The sequence below is a fragment of the Onychostruthus taczanowskii genome, unplaced genomic scaffold (assembly GCF_017590055.1).
Source record: "Onychostruthus taczanowskii isolate IOZ18803 unplaced genomic scaffold, ASM1759005v1 scaffold14, whole genome shotgun sequence".
In the NCBI taxonomy this organism is placed as follows: domain Eukaryota; kingdom Metazoa; phylum Chordata; class Aves; order Passeriformes; family Passeridae; genus Onychostruthus; species Onychostruthus taczanowskii.
Window position 1 is genome coordinate 3,363,659 of NW_024498573.1, and position 19,225 is coordinate 3,382,883.

General features: G+C 62.4%; 1 protein-coding gene across 5 annotated transcripts; it reads right to left on the bottom strand.

Annotated features, from left to right (window-relative positions):
• Nucleotides 1-2,551: 2,551 nt before the first annotated feature.
• PDLIM7 (PDZ and LIM domain 7) lies at nucleotides 2,552-19,200 on the bottom strand. Of its 5 annotated transcripts, none has more exons than XM_041397976.1 (22): nucleotides 19,075-19,200; nucleotides 17,720-17,826; nucleotides 14,283-14,434; nucleotides 13,949-13,979; nucleotides 12,336-12,352; nucleotides 11,581-11,735; nucleotides 11,219-11,255; nucleotides 10,593-10,631; nucleotides 10,338-10,492; nucleotides 9,973-10,009; nucleotides 9,297-9,335; nucleotides 9,024-9,178; nucleotides 8,631-8,667; nucleotides 8,135-8,173; nucleotides 7,860-8,005; nucleotides 6,048-6,084; nucleotides 5,179-5,237; nucleotides 4,858-5,092; nucleotides 4,600-4,780; nucleotides 4,321-4,441; nucleotides 3,733-3,848; nucleotides 2,552-3,459 (listed from the first exon to the last, which is right to left on the bottom strand). In XM_041397976.1, the coding sequence occupies exons 2-22, from the start codon at nucleotides 17,822-17,824 to the stop codon at nucleotides 3,373-3,375; spliced, it is 1,980 nt and encodes a 659-aa protein (XP_041253910.1). In that variant the 5' UTR covers nucleotides 17,825-17,826; nucleotides 19,075-19,200; the 3' UTR covers nucleotides 2,552-3,372. The 5 variants fall into 5 exon arrangements, with proteins under 5 accessions (XP_041253910.1, XP_041253911.1, XP_041253913.1 ...); XM_041397977.1 differs by lacking the exon at nucleotides 19,075-19,200 and adding an exon at nucleotides 18,474-18,986; XM_041397979.1 differs by lacking the exons at nucleotides 6,048-6,084; nucleotides 7,860-8,005; nucleotides 8,135-8,173; ... (6 more) ...; nucleotides 11,219-11,255; nucleotides 11,581-11,735 and having other exon boundaries at nucleotides 19,075-19,178.
• Nucleotides 19,201-19,225: the final 25 nt, after the last annotated feature.

Below are 19,225 nucleotides of genomic sequence, written 5' to 3' on the forward strand. Positions count from 1 at the left end.
GGGGGTGCGGGCAGCATCACCCCCGCCCCGGGCCGCCCCCGCACGCAGCTCGCCCCCGGGATCCCGCAGCCTGGGCTCTGCTCTGCCCCCGCAACACCGCGCCCCGGGCCGTCCCCCGCCCCAGGGACACTGAAGCCCCGCTCAGCTCCTCTTGGGAACCTGCACGCCGGGTGATTTCGCATCCCGGGCTCTCCTCCGCCCTGGGGACCCCGCATCCTGTGCTGCCCCTCTTGGGAACTTGCACTCTGGAGACCTCTCCTGCTGGGTGGTCCTCTCCATTCCCGTATTGTCCCCTGCCCCACGTCCTCTACATCCAGGGGACGTGGCACACCTGGCTTCCTGCGCCCTCCGCTGTCCCCGTGTCCAAGCTTTCCTCTCCAAGGACACGGCACCGTGGGCTTTGCCCTACACACCCAGCCATGCCCTCGCTGCTTGCGCAAGGGGTCAGTGGACACAGCCTTTTTGGGGGCCTCTTTGCTGCCCGTCTGCTCCGCTGTCTCCACCATTCCCAAGTCCCCGGTCCTTTCAGAACCCCGCAAGTGCCTTTTCCAGGAGGTTTTGCCTCTGTGTGAGCCCTCAGCTGGTTTTGCTGAGCTCTGAGGGCCTGCAGGGGCTCCCAGGCAGGTCCTAATGCTCCTGCCAGGACAGGCAGCGATTCCCCGTCCCCGGCGCTGCCCCCAGCCCGGACCAGCACCGCGCTGGAGGGGTCTCTGTGCCGGAGCAGCAATGGAGAGGGCGCAGGGCCTGATTCCTGCAGGCTGGGGATGTTGATGGATGTTGGATGCCCGTCCCAAGACAAGTCCTTCAGGCAGCCCGTGGATGACCCCAATGGGACATGGGACAGGGTGCCGCGGGCCCTGGCGGTGCCGCCCGCTCCCCCCACTCCCTCCTTACACCAGCATTTCCGAGCGAGGCCAGAGCCGGAGCCGCCCTAAGAGCCTGTGAGAGTTTGGGAGCAGCTGTGGAGCAGCTGCCGGGGCCAGCGCGGGGGCTGGGGCCGGGGCAGGCGCCCCACAAGCGGCTCAGATGGCTCTGGGGGTGGATGTGGTGGGACCCTGCTCAGGGATGTGGTGGGAGCTCTGAGCCTACCGCCGCCAGGCTTTGTTCTCGGAGCAGCGAGGCTGCAGCCCCTCCCCAGGCTCCACCTCCGCAGCCCACCCGAGACCCTCCTTCCGCTGCCTGTGCACAAGCTCCGCACATGGTGCGCAGAGCTGGTGGGCAAGAGATGCCCTTGGCAAGGCGCAGAGGCACCTTGGGTGGTAGAGGCAGCATCGGGACGGCCCAGAGGCAACAGGGAACCGACCAGAGCCAAGCCCCCCATGAGCACAGACCTCGCAGTGGCACAGGGGGATGCTGGGCTCTCCCCAGGGGAGATGCAGGCTGGCTGTAGCACCCTGGCCCTGCTCCACAGCTGGGCACCCCGGGGCTGATCTGGCAGAACCTGTTCCCAGACCGTGCTCCCCCAGCAGGCTCCGTCCCGCACCACTGCCTGCCCCTGCCCCTTTCCCACCCTCCACTCACGGGTTGCTGTCCTGCCAAGCTAGGGTTGGTTCAGGGGCTGCCCACGTGGGGCCACAGCCACCTCACCTTCCCCTGTGCTTCCTCTGACCTTGGCTGCACAGCTGGGACTCACACACGGGCACTCAGCCCTGCTCCTGCCAGCCCTGCCAGGCAGGCACCAGCTGTTTCTGCCCCTTGTTGCACCCGTGTCCTGCTGCTTCTCAGTGTGACCTTCCTGTTGCTGTCATGTGCCTCAGCCCCAGCCCCAGTCTGTCTTTATCCCTCGACTTTCCTCACCCCACCTTTGATGTGCTTCTGCACTCCTGGAACTGGCAGTGAGAAGACATGGCACTGCAGCCCAGATCTGGGTGATGCCAGGAGGCATTTGGCTTCCCACAGCCAGCTCCTGCCCCCGGCAGAACCTTCCAGTAGATGAGCAAGACAATTTTCCTTACAATTGCTCATCATGGCAAGAGCTGCAATTATTAATGACCGTTCCAGCTGTCAGAGTGGAGAGGGAGGAGAACACCCACTTCCCCACACCCGCTGCCCTCGAGCCAGTTCCAGCTGGAGGTGCTGGTGTGGGCTCACACCCGTCCTTCGGGACGGCAGCTGCATCGCGTGAGCGAACGCTTGGCTGCTCCACGCTGGAGAACGCCCAGAGCTGGTGCACGTGGCCCATGCGTGCCCCATGACTCCTCAACCCCTCTACAGTACTCAGGCATAAGGACCAGAGGAGACTGCCAGGTACAGAGGGACCTCACTAAGGTCCGACCCCTTCCTCATCTCCCCTTGCTGCATTTTGCCCCCCAGATTAATTACTGCCTCCATTAGCGGTCCTGCCTGCTACAACAGGGATGACCCAGTTGACACAAGGGGTCAAGCCTGGGCTCACACAGGCAGAGGAGGAGAAATGTGAGGCGAAGAGTTTTCCCTGGAAAGCTGGAAGGAGCTGAGTCAGGCCCCAGAGGGAGCGGGATGAGGGCAGAGCATGACCTTCCCAGCCGGCCGCACCTCACTCGGCAAAACCACTGGCCTGGAGACAGCCGGCACTTGCAGAGACGTGTTTATTAAAGGCACTAAAAGCACCGTGGCTGCATCAGCCCGACCAGAGGGTGTGGTTTGGGGGGAGGCATCGGTGGCCCCAGGATGGCAGTGGCAGAGAGCTCTTTGGTAGGAAGCTGTGCCCAAGCCTCGCAGGAGCAGCCGCCTGGCTGGGCTGGCATCAGCACACGCTGCCAGCCCTCAGCTGGGCCACGCTGGGCTGGGGGTGATGCCAGCCCCAGGGGAGAAGTGGGCCAGCAGGGTGGGGGGCAGGAGGGACAGACACCCCTGGAATGCAAGCGGGGCAGGAAGGCACCGCAGCAGTTTGGGGGGGGGCTGGTGGGTTGTCACGGGCAGGGCCCCAGGGCTGGGTCTCCAGCCCCAAGCACACAGCAGGGAAGGCTGGGGAGAGTGAGACAGAAGCTGGTCCTCACCCGTTCAGGGAGGGATGTGTAAGGAGTATCCCTGCCCCAGCACTGAGCTGCCAGGCAGCAAGGGAGCAGCCCAGCTGTGGCAGACCCTCTCCAATTCCAGCCTCAGCATGGCTGTACCCACCATGCTGCATGCCTCAGGGGCAGGAGATCCATGCAGCATCCCATTCCCAGGGCTCCTAGGGCCAGTTGAGAAGCATGTAAGAAGCCACCCAGCTATAAAAGGTTCTGGACCCAGCACTGTATCTGGCTGGAGTTGAGCCAGGAGCTGCCAGGAAAGAGGCAGGAGCAAGGGAAAGGGCCAAGGGCCCAGCCTGGCTCCCTGGGGCCAGCAGGGCAGGGGGAGAGGAGCATGCAGGGCCAGGGGCATGTGTGGGCACAGCTGAATTCCCACCCCTCACACATGGGAGAAAGCGTGGCTCTTGCACAGCGGCTTGTCCTTCTTGGAGTAGAATGTCTTCCCTTCCAGGTTGGTCTGGCAGATCTGGGGAGGAGAGTGGAGGTGGTCAGGTTGAGTCAGCCTCTGGGTCCCCCACAGCCCAGCACTGGTGTCACAGAGGGACCTCCACATGGCCCTGGGGCACTGCCAGGGACTGGAAGGCTCAGAGAGGAGTCCCAAGCTCCCAGAATGGAGGCAAATGGGAAAAAATCTTGTGGCAGCAGGTCCCCTGAGCTGCTGGTACACCCCACCCAGAGCAGGACTGTGGGGGAGAGGCACAGGCCCTGCAACAATCAGGGAGGGAGGCACACTGCTCACCGCACAGACAAAGCAAGTGTCGTGCCAGCTGAATCCCAGCGCCTCCAGGAACCGGTCCCCAGCATCGATCTTGAAGTCACAGCCACGGCACTTGGTGCCAAACATCTTCTCATAGTCTGTGGGGAAAGGCAGAGGCCAGGTCAGCACTTCCATGCACTACAGCTGCTCATCCCAGGGGAGCAGGGCTGCAGCTCAGCAGGGATCCCACAGGCACAGCCTGGGGACAACTCTGCCAGCCCCCATCCAGGTGAGATAATGACCCGGATACCCGGGAAAGGTGCAGGGTGGCTCAGCCACCACAGGGCTCCAGGGGGAGGAGGAGAACCTCATCTCCCAGGATGCAGCACTCGCTTTGATGTACATCCTCCCTCATTGCCATGGCAACATAGGAGCATGGCACTACCCTGCAGCTAGGGAGAACCAGGATGGAGGGCTCAGGGCTGTGGGATTGGAGTCTCCGTGCTCCCCACAGCCCAGGGGAGTCCTGTGGAGCAGGGCAGCTCATGCCCCCAGCCCCGTGTGCAGCTGCTGAGTCCCAACGGCACCCCAAGGCCACACAAGGTGACACATGGGGTCCCTGGGTCCTACCTCTCTCGCAGTAGGGCTGTCCCTCCTCCATGTAGAAGGCTCGGTTGCGGATGGGAGTTTTGCAGGCATTGCAGGTGAAGCACTGCACGTGCCAGGTCATCTTCAGTGCATGCATCACCTCCTGGAGGGGAGACACTGTCAGCCAGGGGCAGGACCACCAAGGGCAGGAAGGGACAAGGAATCTCCTGAGATGGACCAAGGCGGGAAGGGACAGAGCCAGGCACTCACAGCAGAGGACAAGGACAGGAGATGGAGGACAGCAGGCTGAGGGACACTCACCCCAGTGATCTTCTTCTTGCACTTGGCGCAGCTGGGTGCGTAGCGCGTGTCGTAGCACTTGGGGCAGAAGATGGAGCCTTTCTCCTCAAAGAAGCCGCCCTCATCCAGCACCTTCCTGCACTGGCAGCAGAGGAACTCCTCGGGGTGGTAATAATGTCCCAGCGCCACGAGGTACCGTCCCCTGGGGCAGGACAGAGCTGTGTCAGCCACGCCGGGGCCCAGGACGCTGGCGTGGCCGCGGGGGCGGCCAGGGCTCACCTGATGACCTTGTTGCACTTGTAGCAGAGCGGGGTGCGGCCGGGCCCCTCGGGGGCTTGCTGGGCCGCCTGCACGATGGAGCTGCGGTTCTGCATGGGGGTCGGCGTGGCCGGCTGGCTGTGCTTGCTCACCACCGTGCTCGTCTTGTCCGGGGCGTAGCGCTCGGCAAACGAGGGGTCCACAGCCCAGGGTGGGCGGCTGGTGGGGCTGGGGGTGGCACTGGGGGTCCTGGGGGCTGCACACACACACACAGGTCTTAAGGAGAGTGTTTCTGATCCCTCAGCAGCCCCTCCCCAAAAAGCCCAGAGATGTTTTGCTCACCCAGTCCTGGCTCAGTCTTCATCGTTGCTCCTGGGGATGGGTCCGGCACAGAGACCTGGCTACAGAACAAGCAGTTAATCCAGCCTGCCCTGCCCAGGGGCTGCAGGCAGGGCTCCCCACCCCAACAAGCAGGAGGGAGCTGGCCAAGCCCCCATGTCCAGCAGTAACTGGTTTAGTGATGAGGTACTGAGACATGGGCCTTCAGTCCTGCCAACACACAGCACCCCCAGCATGTCTGGTACCCACTGTGGTGGTCTGGGGAGAGGCAGGAGGGAAGGTTCTGGGCTTCTCCAGGGACCCCAGGGACCACACAGACTTTGGCTGCCTACTAATATGTGATGATCACTCCCAGTCTCATTGGGGTGCAGGGGGACCTGGATGTGACCTGATGCAGGGAGCCACAGGGTCCAGCTCAGCAGCACTGGGAACAGGCAGGACAAGCAGGAGATGGCAACAAACCCAACTTTTGTTTGTGTCAGAGCAAACTGAGCAGAGCTGGTACCCAAGGGCCATGGCACCAGGGAAGGAGGTGTCACAGAGAAGTAAAGGCAAAAAAATGGGGTGCTGTCCACCCCCCTGCCTGATTGCACAGAACAAGGAACAACCCTGACAAGCTGGTGGCATCCACGAGCTCAGCTGCCCCACAGCCCCACACCAGGCTTATAGGACACTGTGTCCCAGGCCCAGATGCTGCCCAAACATCACAACAACCCAGTGAGATTTGGCCAGTGCCATCAGCCATTCCCAACCCACCATTTCTGGGACACCACGGCGCAGCTCAGCATTCCCAGCTGAGGGGCAGCAATGCCCAAGGGGTTCTGCCCAGGACGTGCAGCCCCCCAGCTCCTGCTGCCACACACTCCCCTTACCTGGGCTTCCTAACAAACACATCATCATGATCCTCCACTGAGCGCAGCAGGAGAGAAAGGAGGAAACAGTCAGTCCTCACAGACCGAGGCCCAGGCACAAGAGGGGAAAGGGAAAAGAGGAAAACCAACCTCTCCTCCCACCAACCCCTGCCCCAAAACAAAGCCCTGCCCGGCCAGAGGGCAGATCAAGACCCCAGACCGGTGTCACCACCACGAGACCACGCACAGCCCCACCAGCTCCCACTGACACAGCCACCCCACAGGGATCACATGGGGCCAAAACCGACACTCCAGCTCCACTCCAGATTCTGCTGGACCCTGGCCCAGCCCAGGGAGAGTGCAGCACCCCCAGGCAGTGCCAGGCCCTGTGGGAACTCACTCTCATCTGTGCCCGTCAGCTGGGCCAGCTTGCGGAAGGTGCGGGACTGCGAGGTCCCGGTGCGGGGCTGCCAGTCCTCAGCATCCTCCATCAGTCGCAGCTTCCCGGGGTTGCACCCGGGGGTGCTGGGGGGCTCCAGAGGCTCCCTGTGAGTGACAGAGGGCAGGAGCTCAGCCAGCACAAAGCACAGACCCTGCTCTGGAGCAGGGAAGCACTCCAAAAGGTGCCCTGGCATATGGTAACACCTGCCAGACCCTGGCACTCACCGCTGCTCCACCGTGCCCCAGCTGGACCCGTGGGCATCCCTGTGGCATCAGAAAACATGGTGGCACAGCAGTCAGTGCCTGATCCATGGCTCAGCCCGTGCTTTCCATAGGCACCCACAATCTCAGAGATACAAGAACCTCATGGAAATGCCGACAGCATTCACTCCTGACCAGCCTTGCAGCCATTCCCTGACCCCACATGATATCGTGCCCCAGGTACAGTGCCTGCCCTGTGACTCCAAAAATGCCCAGCAAAGTGTGTCACCAGCCATCCCTACTCATTGTGCTGCATATTAACCTCCCCAGCTTGGTGCCAGCAGTGCCCAGTGCGTCTTGCCCGCACACCCATCTGGGGACAAACTGTCTGGCCAGTGGGTGTCCAGGCAGGAACCTCCCAAGGTGAAGGTCAAAGCAGTGGCTGAGCACTGGCAGTGCCTATTGTGGGATGAGCACAGGGTGGGCTCTGCAGCTCCACCACCACCTCAGCTCTGGGGGAGGACAAAGAGGGAGGGAAGAATTCACAACAGGGCAAAGAGTTTGCCCAGAGAAGTAGTGATGCTGAGGGGAAGGAAATGAGCCAGGAGCACTCACCCAGCTCTGCCACACCAGGCACACAGGACAATGTGCCCCAGGTGCAGGCGTTACCCAGCACCTCCCAACATTCCATAGCCAGGTTTTCCCAGCGCCATCAGCCTCTTCCACTTCTTGCCCAAAAGGCTAAGGTGCAGCTCAGCATCCCCAGCTCAGAGCCAGCAGTGCCCAGACACCTGGGACATGCAGCCTCAGCACATGCTCCCCTTACCTGGGCTTTTTAACAATCTCATCCTCACCATCCTCCACTGAGTGCAGCAGGAGAGAAATAGGGAGACGGCGTCAGTCTGCAGTGACTGATGCCCAGGAAAAGCAGGAAAGGAAAGGAAGAAAACCAACCTCCCCACGACCATCCCCTCACCCCATCACACAGCCCTGCTTGGCCATGGGGCAGAGCTGCCCCAGAGCAGCACCACCACGAGCTCACACACAGCCCCGGGCAGCTCCCGCTCAAGGAGTGACTTGGGGCCAAAGTGAAACTCCTGATGCCACATCACCCCACTGTCTCCCCCAGCTTCTGGCTATGCCAAAACAGTCCCACATCCCCAGGCAGTGCCAGGCCCTGTGGGAACTCACTCTCATCTGTGCCCGTCAGCTGGGCCAGTCTGCGGAAGGAGCGGGACTGCGAGGTCCCGGTGCGGGGCTGCCAGCCCTCAGCGTCCTCCATCAGTCGCAGCTTCCCAGGGTCATACCCGGGGGTGCTGGGGGGCTCCAGAGGCTCCCTGTGAGTGACAGAGGGCAGGAGCTCAGCCAGCACAAAGCACAGACCCTGCCCAACACTGCAGCACAGGGCAGTGCTGCCAAAGGTGACCTGGCACACGGCAATACCTCTGCCAGACCCTGGCACTCACCGCTGCTCCACTATGCCCCAGCTGGACCCGTGGGAATCCCTGTGACATTGGAAAAAACAGCAGCACAACAGTCACTGTTTGACCATGCCTGCCATGTGCACCCACAGCCCCACGGAAGCACGAGCCACATGGAAATACTGACCAGCAGCCTTGCAGCTGCTCCACAGCTGCACAGGATGCAAAGCACCAAGACCAGTTGCTGCCCAGTACCTCCCAATATCTCCAAGCAAGGTGTTGTGATTGTCACCAGCCACCCCTACCCAGGTGGGTACTTGGGGCAGGATCCTCCTGAGGTGACGGTCAGAGCAGTGGCTGAGTGCTGGCAGTGCCCACTGTGCAGCTCTGAAAACACCTCAAGTCTGGGAGAGGGGATAGAGAGGGAGGGGAGAACCCCCAGCAGTGCAAAGAGCACCCCCAGAGTGACTGCAAGCAGCAAGGGTGAAGTGGCTGTGGGGGCTGGCATGGGCACCTTGTGGCTCCCATTGCTGCCCCTTACCTGGGCTTTTTAACAGGCTCATCCTCACCATCATCCACTGAGGACACCAGGAGAGAAAGGGGAGATGGAGTGAGTCTGTGGCAACTGGGGCCCAGAGACAGCAGGAAGGAAAGGGAAGGAAAGGAAGGAAAGATGCCCTCTCCTCCCACAGTCCCCCTGCCCCAACACACAGCCCTGCCTGGCCACAGGGCAGAGCACAGCTCCAGCCCAGCCACACCACCAGGAGCCCACACAGCCCTGGGCAGCTCCTGCTGGTTCAGCTGCCACAGAGGGCACAAATGGGGCCAAAACCAATGCCCTGCTGTAACAACACACCACGGCCTTTACCAGCTGCCCCAGCAAAGCTGGGCACACCTGGGCACTCAGCCAGTGCCAGGCCCTGCGGGAACTCACTGCTGCTTGCGCCCATCATCCGGGCCAGCTTGCGGAAGGAACGGGACTGGGAGGTCCAGGTGTGGGGCTTTGTGTCGACAATGTCCTCTAACATCCTCAGCTTCACTGGGTCACACACAGTGTCACTGGGGGGCTCCAGAGGCTGTGGGGGCTGCCTGTGAGTGACAGAGGGCAGGAGCTCAGCACCAGGATTGGACCCTGCTCCGGAACAGGGAAGCATCACCAAAGATGCCCTGGCACATGCCAACACCTCTGCCAGACCCTGGCACTCACCGATGTTGCCCTGTGCCCCAGTTGGACCCACGGGCATCCCTGTGGTATCAGAAAGAATGGTGGCACAGCAGTCAGTGTTTGACCAGCCCACCCCTCCCCATACACATTCACAGCCCCAGAGACGCACGAGCCTTGTGGAAATGCTGACAGCATTCACTCCTGACCAGCCTTGCAGCCATTCCCGGGCCCCATATGACACTGTGCCCCAATTCTGGTCTAGTTCCCTACCCTGCCACCCCTGACACACCCAGCAAGGTGCTGCCAAGTGCCACCAGCCACCCCTGCCCACTGTGTCCAGCAACTGTGCTGCATCTTGGCCTCCAGCTTGGTGCCAGCAGTGCCAAGCAGGTCCTGCCTGCACACCCAGCATGAGGACACCTCATGTGGGGACAGCCTGCCTGGTAGGACCCTCCTCAGGTGACCGTCAGAGCAGTGGCTGAGCAGTGGCAGTGCCTGTTGTGGGGTGAGCCTGTGGCTCTGCCAACAGCTTGGCTCTAAGAAAAAGGAAAGGATGGGATAGAGGGTGGAGGTTAAGAAGAGGAAAGAAGAAACAGCAAAAGGGCAAAGAGCTTCCCCTGAGTGACTGCAAGCAGTGAGAGAGAACAAGCCTTGTGGGCTGAGCCCAGGGTGGGCACACTGTGGCTCCTGCTGTTGCCCTGGCACACGATCCCCTTACCTGGGCTTTTTAATAAATTCATCCTCACCATCCTCCACTGAGTGCAGCAGGAGAGAAAGGGGGAGATGGAGTCAGTCTGCAGCAACTAAGGTCCAGGAAAAGCAGGAAGGGAAAGGAGGAAACCAACCTCTCCACTTGCCTGGCCCCATTGTACAGCCCTGTCTGGCCACAGGGCAGAGCACAACCCCAAAGCAGCCCACACACAGCCCCGGGCAGATCTCGCTGGCTCAGCAGCCCTCAGGGAGTTAATCTGGGCCAAAACCAACACTCCCGGGTGCTACATCACCCTTCTGCTCCTCCCAGCTTCTGGTTACCCCAGAACAGTCCCACATCCCCAGGCAGTGCCAGGCCCTGTGGGAACTCACTGCCATCTGTGCCCGTCAGCTGGGCCAGCTTGCGGAAGGAGCGGGACTGCGAGGTCCCGGTGCGGGGCTGCCAGTCCTCAGCATCCTCTAACATCCTCAGCTTCCCAGGATCACACCCAGGGGTGCTGGGGGGCTCCAGAGGCTGCGGGGGCTCCCTGTGACAGAAGGCAGGAACTCAGCCAGCACCAAGCACAGACCCTGCTCCAGCACAGGGCAGTGCTGCCAAATGTGCCCTCACCAGATCGTGGCACTCACCACTGCTCCACCGTGCCCCAGCTGGACCCGTGGGCATCCCTGTGATATTGAAAAGAACGGTAGCACAGCACTCAGTATTTGACCACGGCACAGCCCATCCCTCACAGATGCACTCTGGAACTAGGAGAAGTCAGAGACACTCACCCAGCTCTGCCCTGCCATCCTGCAGCCCCACACCAGGCTCACAGCACGCTGTCCAGCTGCTGCCTAGCACCTCCCAATACCCCCAGCAAGGTGTTCTCAGTGCACCAGCCTTCTCCAGATCCCTCTTCCTCAAGAAGCAATGGCAGAGCTTGGCCTCCCCAGCTTGGTGCCAGCAGTGCCCAGCAGGTCCTACCCAGCACAGGACATCTTGTCTGGCTGGTGGGTGTCCCAGCAGGACCCTCCCGAGGTGATGGCCAGAGCAGTGGCTGAGCTCTGGCAGTGCCCACTGTGGCGTGAGCGCAGGGCGAGCTCTGCAGCTCCACCAACAGCTCGACTCTTGGAGAGGGAGAGAAAAAACAGCAACAGAGCAAAGAGCTTCCCCTGAGTGACTGCAAGCAGCAAGAGAGAACCAGGTGTGTGGGCTGAGCCTGGAGTGGGCACCTTGTGGCTCCTGCTGCTGCTCCAGCACATACTCCCCTTACCTGGGCTTTTTAACAAGCTCGTCCTCACCATCCTCCACTGAGCAAAGCAGGAGAGAAAGGGGGAGATGGAGTCAGTCTGTGGCAGCTGAGGCCCAGAGACAGCAGGAAGGGAAAAGGAACAGGAAAGGGAAAAGGCCCTCTCCTCCCACTGCCCACCTGTCCCAACACACGGCCCAGGGGCAGAGCACGGCCCCAGCCCAGCGGCACCACCACGAGCCCCACAGCCCCAGGCAGCTCTGCCTGGCTTAACTGCCCCACAGGGCCAAAACCAACACTCCACCAGGCACCAAAGCCTTTATCCAGCTCCAGTTTCCCCAGCAAAGCTGGGCAGTCAGGCAGTGCCAGGCCCCGTGGGAACTCACTGGCGTCTGCGCCCACCAGGCGGGACAGTTTGCGGAAGGAACGGGACTGGGAGGTCCAGCTGGGGGGCTTTGAGTCGTCAATGTCCTCTAACATCCGCAGCTTCACTGGGTCACACACAGGGGTGCTGGGGGGCTCCAGCAGCTGTGGGGGCTGCCTGTGAGTGACAGAGTCATCTGTCAAATCTGACAGACCTGCTGGGGCTGTCCCCCACCTTCCCCAGCACGGAATCACAGCACACCAGAACCAGAGATGTCACACCTTGTTTTATAATCCACCCCCCAACTCCTCCCTCACAAAGGCTGGGCCTGTGAAGGACTGACTCTGGAATGACCACCACACCATTCCTGGCAATTTGAAACTGGCCCCAAGGGCCAGAAAGAGAAAGGACAGAGCAAGAATAAGCCAAGGTCAAAAAACACCATCAGGGAAGCTGCACCACAGCTGTCTATGGCAGTGCCACCTGGCCACGGGCACGGTGCCCAGCACAGCCCATCAGCCCTTGCCCAGCACAGCCACATCTTGGGGAACAGGGAATGGATCACACACAAGGACACTCCAGGGCCCCAGCAGCTGGCAGAGACAGGCAGCTGTCCCCTCTACACTGGGGACAGCTTGGTGCCAGGAGTGACCCACCCACGTGGGCAGAGCAGTGCCTGCTGCCCATCCCCAGGATGGCCCTGCCCTGAAGGACAGGGCACTGGCAGGGAAGAGGCATGCAGGGAGGACAGAGAGAGCAGGTAAAAGGCTTACTGACTTGTCAAGGCTCAGCACCTGTAGGGAGAGGGAAAGAGAAAGGGAGGAGAGAAAGAAAGAAAAAGGAAGGTGAAATTAGACCTACAGCACCCAAGAAGTTTCCAGAGCTCACCTACAGCCTGCATTAGCCCCCTATCCCTGAGTCTCACACCCAGCTCACCCAGGGCTGAGAGCACACTGGGACACAGGGGCAGATGCCAGTGGACCAGACTGTGCTCCCACAGCCCCCACAACAGGCCTGGATGCCCAGGGCAGTCCATGCTACATCCTACCCCACTGCCCAGTTCCTGGGCAGTACGGCAGCTCTGGCAGGAGGAGCAGGGACCAGCAGCTGCTGCACACATGCGGCAGAGCCGGGGAAACAGAGTGGCAGGGCTGGAGGCCATCACTCTGCCCAGCCCCTTCCTGCAGCCAGGGGAACAGCAGGACTTCCCCAGGCAGGCACCGGCCGGTGGTCACAGCCAGCCACCGTTTCCCTGCCACTGCAGATGCCAGCCAGTGTCCTGCCACAGCCACCGTGTCAAGCCTGGCAGGAGCCCCCACAGGCTGACACGTCCCTGAGCAAGGGACCGGCACGAGCGTGGCTGTGTGTCCCTATGTGAGACAGACAGTTCTGTTGTGCCACCTCAGCACCAGCCACCGGCACGGGCACTGCCACCCGCTCCCACCCAGGGTGCCTGGCATGCAAGGCGCAGCAGGGCCGGGCAGCAGGCTGCCCCCGATCCTCAGGGAGCAGGATGGACAGCAACATACCCGTTGTGCTGGGGGGTGCAGGCGGGCGCCAGGGGCGCGTAGGTCACGGGTTTCGTCACCAGCCCGGGCCGTGGGTTCGGAGGTGAGCCGGCCCCGAAGGGCCGAGCTGTTTTGTTGAGGGCGGTGCTGGGAGCGAAGTTATATTTCAGGGGTTCAGAGCAGGGGAGTGAGTCCTGAGCGAGACAAAACACACAGACACGGGCTCACACGTCAAGCAGCATGCAAGGGGCAGCCCCGGGCCAGGCAGCGCAGCAGGCAGCCAGGGAGGAAAGCCGGACAGCACGTGCACCTTGGAGACCAGGCTCTGCCAGGCTGGCACTCACTCCACTGGGCCCAGCGACAGCAGGTCACAAACCCAGCCTGAGGGTCACTTGGAGATTAGTAGGTGCCCCGGACACTCGCTGCTGCCCGTGGCAGGGCGGTGCATGCACACACGCCGACTGCAAACATCCCATGGCACAAAGCTGAACACATGCAGGTGGCTTCTGCCCAGGAGCCACCAGTCACCAGCCCCAGCCCTGCCTCCCTGTGCCAGGACACTCCCCAGCACTAGCAAACATGGTGTTGCACCTGCCCAGCCTCCTCCCCTGTGCTGGCCCCTCGGCATCCCTGCCCACACCCAGCACCAGCAGGGGCACAGACAATCTGGGCCCAAGCACCTACGGTGCACATCCTGCTCCCTCTGATCCTCCACGGTGCCAGAGGTCAGAGCTGCTCCTCCAGCTGGGCTTTCTAGACCTTGAAACACACCCCAGCTCCCTGAAAGCCCCAAAAGCAAAGTCCATTTGTTTCACTACACTGAGATTCCCTTCCCCTGTGATGAGGCTGAGCTGCCACTGCGGCACCAGGAGCCACACGTACCTTCTGCGGCTTCCCCAGCTGGTTCTGGGCTCTGCAAGAGAGGAGACAGATGGGCAGGTACTGGAGTTGGTCCAGACACCACCAGCATGCTGGTACCCCATGGATGCAGCACCCAGCCGAGGGGAAACATGGCCAGCTGGCACTGCCCTGTGGCTTGCAGTCAGGTTAAGCCTTATCCAGGCAAGCCCTTGGACACAGCCAGGGACTTCCAGGCTCTAAGTAAGGAGCAGAGATGCTGGGAGATGGTGATACCAGGAGGTGGCACTGGGCAGAGAGCCCTGATTACACTCCAGTCATACCAGAGCCCCATGTTTGAGGGACCCACAATTCCTACCTGCTCAAGGTGAGGCAGAGCCTGTCCCCACAGGCACGGATCCTGTTCTGGGCCTCGATGTGTGTCATGGCACTGGTGCTCTCCCCGTCGATGTACAGCACCCAGTCGCCCACTCCCACGCCGGCCTGGGCTGCCTTCCCACCCAGAGTCAGCTGCAGGACAGACAGAGTTAGGGACAGCTGGAACAGCCAAGCAGTGACGTGGGAGCAGAGGAACATCCTCGTGAGGGCAGGGGCCTTCCAAGACCCAGGATCCCCAGCCCAGCACAGGACCCCACACTGACATGACCCAGGGGAAAGCGGGGATCCCCAGATTACTCCCTATTTCCCAGTGAATGAGCCCAGAGCAGCCTCTTCCCCTTGGCAGCAGCAGAAGGCAAAGCACTTCTCCAGGGCACTGCCCAGCCCTTTCCCTTTGGCATGCTTGGGGACCCTGCCAGCACCCCAGGGCCTCATTGCTGTGACACCAAACACAGAGGCAGTGCTGCCTCAGCCTCAAAGCCCAGCCTCACCCTGGAGTCATCCCTGTAGTCCCGGGGCAGGAAGAGAGCACAGTGAGTCAGGGCAGCCCACATCTCACTGCAAACCACAGGCATGTCCAGCCCTTCGCCTGGGGCGGGGAAGGACAGGGGAGGCACCCCTTGGGCACTCCCCCCAGCCGCCTGCGCTCCCGGCCCGTTCCCACCAGGCACAGACATTACCTCATTCCCACAGAGGAGCAGGAGCCCTGCCGGGGCAGGGAGACACCCGCCCCCAGCCGTGTGGCCCCGCTGGGACAGCCGGGAGCACAGCCACAAGTCTCCGTTCCCGGCCACGGTGCCAGGGATGCGCCTTGGCCCCGCTATGGCTCCATGGCACGGCTGAACGTCAAACCCGTGCTGGGAAGAGGAGGCTGCCCTGCCCTCCCCTCCCACCAGGGATGCACAGCCAGAGGCGAGCAGGGCCCGGAGCACTGCACACAACTCCCAGGCACTGACAGACAGACAGACAGACGTGGGCAGGCTGCAGCCATTCCTGCTCCTCCAGCATGGAAGAACTCGAGGCGCTTGGACCCAGACCAAGTATTTCCTCAAGTCCTGTTAGACATGAACATAAAAGGAGCGAGCCAGATTCCCAGCACTGTCAGAGGGCTGAAAAATCCCTGCCACAGAGTCCTGGCCCCTCCTTGCAGAACCCGGCTCGCCCCAGAGCCACACATCCCTTCTCTAGGCCAACACCAGCCCTCCATGCAAGGGCTCCAAACACCACACATGGACTGGATGTGGCCCAGTTCCACCTGCATCCCACTGCTATTCCCAGCAGGACATGGGTATCCCCACATTGCCCTCCCATTCCTCCAGCCTGGCACAGGAGGGTGCCCTGAGCAGCAGTGATGCCCCCAGCCCCTGGCCACGCTGCTGCAAGCCCCAGCTTGCTGCCCTGGAGGGCTGGGGAAGGCACGGGGCAGCTGCGTGGGTTTGGAGGCAGCAGCAGGAGTTGGGAGAGGTTTTCACACGACTGCCCAGGAAGGGGAGAGCACGTCAGGCTGCGTCATGAAGCCTCACCCAGCCTGGTCAGCACTTCCCGTCCCCCTCCATGCCAACGTGCAGGAAACCCTCCTGACAGCTGCCCTCCTACTTCCCACCCAGACCAGCTAACCAGGGCTTCCTTCCTCACCTCTCCACCCCGTCTTTTGTTCTCTGCACCTCCATCACCACATCCAGAGAGGTGCTCACCTACTGCCCCGTCCAGAGGCCTCCAGGTCAGAGCCTCTCTCAGTGCATCCCTCAGTGCCTTCCCACCAGTAGCACCCAATGTCTCTCCTCTTTCCCAGCTGGCAGATGCCAGGATGTGCCATGCAGCATCCAGCTATCCAGACTGCAGTCCTTATCCCAGCTCCAGCACAGGGACCATGGTTTACAGCCTGCCTAGCCAGGGGGCCAGCACCCTAGCAGAGCCCCGTACCACAGGAGGTACATGCCAGAGGGCCATGAGCTGAAACAGCCTCACTGCTCACCCAGGAGTGCCACAGGGATGGACACAGCTGAAAGTCAAGCCAATGGACACACCAGCCTTGCCCTGTGCTGCCCACCCCTGCAGACCTGCAGATCAGGGCCCCACTGCAGCCACAAAACTGGGGCAGGATGCTTCCCTCCAGCCTGCTGCGACAGGTCGAGCTCACGGGAAGCAGTGGCCAGGGACAGCAGCATGCTCTGGGCAATCTGGGTCTGGAGATGCCTCTGGAGTGCAGAGCAGCACAGGCTCACACCTTCCCATCAGAGCACACCGCCCTGCCATGCAGCCCAGCCTCACCAGAGAGCCCCCAAAGCTGGCTGCATCCCCTGGGAATGTCCCTCCTGCTCCTGCCCTGTCTAGGACACGGCAGCACTGCCCAAGCCTCACCAAGCACTGCTTCACGAGGCCCCTGCCCCAGGCTCTGGGAGGCTCCTCCATCCAACCAGACCCTTTGTTAAGAACTGGCTCGCAGCCAAGAGAAACATTTTTTAGAGAATAAACTCGCTGAATCTGTCTCTGCGTGCTCAGCAGAGATCAGCAGGCCCCAGGGCAGCGACACAGGCGACTCCAGCCTCACGCAGTGCCCTCAGGGCCCGTGCTCCACGCTGGGATGCTGTGGAGATCTGTGCCCTCTGGGGCAGGTGTGCAGTGCCCGGCTCGTGCCAGGGGCAGGTCCCCACGCAGCACTCGATGCCACAAGCAAAGCTGTCCTTGGAGAAGCAGCCTGCGTGCCAGCTGCCCCAGCGCCAGCGGCACAGGCGATGCAGTCACATTCCAAGGCTTATAAGGCAATTGCGTGGCCAAAGCTGTGGCCAGCACCCGCCCAGGGACGGGGACCTGCACACAGCCAGGGTCAAACCCGGGAATATTGCAGCGGGAGAGGCTCAAACCAGCGGCCATGGGCACAACCAGCTGTGGCACAATGGCTCTCACTGGAGAAATCGGAGAGTTTTGTGGAGGGAGTCACATCCCTGTGCAGGCAGCAGTGCAGCTTCCTCCTCTCCATGCCCATTTCAGGAGTGACCCCAGGCACAGAGCTGGGAGCCATGCTGTGGAAAGGAGGGCAGAAGGGCACTGGCTCAGTGCTGGGATGCCAAGCCCACTGCTGGGGTGCAGACCAGGAAGCCAGTCCCACATCTCAGAGAGCAGATCCCCTCCTGCTGTGGTGAGAACGCTCCAGAAGGGGCCTCCCCTGCCCCCCTCTGCTGAGGCTGTGCAGAATTTCACGTTCCTGCCTGCAGCTCTCTGCCCGGAACACCCCCGTGCTGGGCTGCAGCTGATAAGGGACCAAGGAGGCTACGTGGAGCCAGGCAGGGCAGGATGCAGCATTCCGGGGGCCCCAGCTCATCCACATCCCCCGTATGGCTCTGCCTCAGCCACTGCGGCCTCCCTCCCACAGAGGCAGGAGGAAGGATGGGTGTCACCAGCCTTGGTTTCTCTTACCCTGGAGATGGAGAGAGGCATGCTGAAATCCTTCCCTCCCTGCAGCCTGAAGCCCCAGGGTGCCGGCCCATTCAGCATCACCTTGTAGGACTCCATGTCGCCCATCTCTGCAAGGGAAAAGGGTGTGATCCCAGTGTTAGGGTATGTGGAAACAATGCAGGGAGAGCAGGCGAGGAGAGGGCTCGGCGCCTGGCTGGGTAGGACAGGAGGCAGGTCACGTTTCCAGCTGTAACTCCACCCTGACCATCCTACACTGTGGTTAGAGACGCACCCCAAATCCATCAGCATCTCCTCCAGCAACGTCAGCACTGAGGGGCCCAGGCTAACACTGACTAGTGCCAGGGAGCCAGGCACAGCCCTGCTGCCACCCACAGTGGAGTGTCTGTGGGCTCTACTCTCTTCCCAAACCTAGGATGTACTCTCCTTTCCAGCACCCCAGGAACTTCTGTGAGCTGCTGGGAGCCAAGGCTGCTCAAACCACAGAGAAGCAACAGCAGGTACAGAGCGACAGGAACCAGAAGCATTTTTGCCGGATGAATTAGCAGCAGCACAGGAGCTGCGTGATGCCACCCGAGGCGCCTGGCAGAGCAGCCGGGCTGGCGCTCCGGCAGCCGGCCGAGCAGATGCTCCCTGGGAGCGAGCCCGTCTCCGGGGCTTCGGCAGGAGGGAATCCCGGCACTCCCCTGCCTGACAGCTGTCAGCCGGCCAAGGCTCCGGACAGACGGGCCAGCACCAGCCTCTCGTCACCTTTTACCTGGAAGAAGCCGCCAGAACCCCTACGAACGGCCCCAGGACCTTCCTCCCCAGGGCGGACAGGGCCGGCCGCGGGGCTCCCCACGCCTCGCACGGGCCGGCTGCAGGGCCGGGGGCCAGCGTGCCCCCGCTCTCCCCGGGCCGGGCCGGTCTATATAAGGCGTGTAAGACGACACCAGCCCGCTCCCCGCTCGGGAGGGCCGGGGGAAGAGCTGCGTGTCAGGCATTCCCGGCGTCCGGGAGCCGCGCAAGCCCCGGCGAGGCGCCGGGACGGGGCGGCCCGGAGCGGGCGGATACCCCCACCCCTCCCCGGCGGGACGGGGCCCGGCTGCACCGGGGGTCCCCAGCGTGCACAGGCTGGGCAGCTGTGATTATTGCTGGGAAGCCCCAGTCCGCGGAGGGCCTCGGGACCCCTCCCCATCCCACACCGCTGCCCCCCTCCAGGGGTCGGGGACGCCGGCTCTGCCCTGCATGGGCCCGACCCTGACCACCCACCTTCCCCTTAAGCCAGGCCACAGGCCTCAGCCCTCCCACCCCTCACGCCCCCATCCCCCCCGGCAGAGGACGGAGCCCCCCGCCACAGCCCGGCTCCCCGGACTCACCCGCGGCCAGCGGGGCCCGGCCAAGCGGGCGGGAGCGGAGCGGTGCGGGCCGACGCGGGACTCGAACCCGGGCACCGCCCCCGCCCGGCCCGGCCCCACCATATATAGGATCGGGAGGGGGCGGAGCCAACGGGCGTTTTAGCCAATCACC

Bases quoted from the DNA above. Each gene is read 5' to 3' on its own strand.
- PDLIM7 (XM_041397976.1), bottom strand. From the start codon at position 17,824: ATGGGCGACATGGAGTCCTACAAGGTGATGCTGAATGGGCCGGCACCC. The intron at 10,493-10,592 runs GTGAGTGCCACG...CTTCTGTCACAG, and splicing joins TGGGGCACGGTGGAGCAGTG to GGAGCCCCCGCAGCCTCTGG. The intron at 8,174-8,630 runs GTAAGGGGCAGC...CCAATGTCACAG, and splicing joins GAGCCTGTTAAAAAGCCCAG to GGATTCCCACGGGTCCAGCT.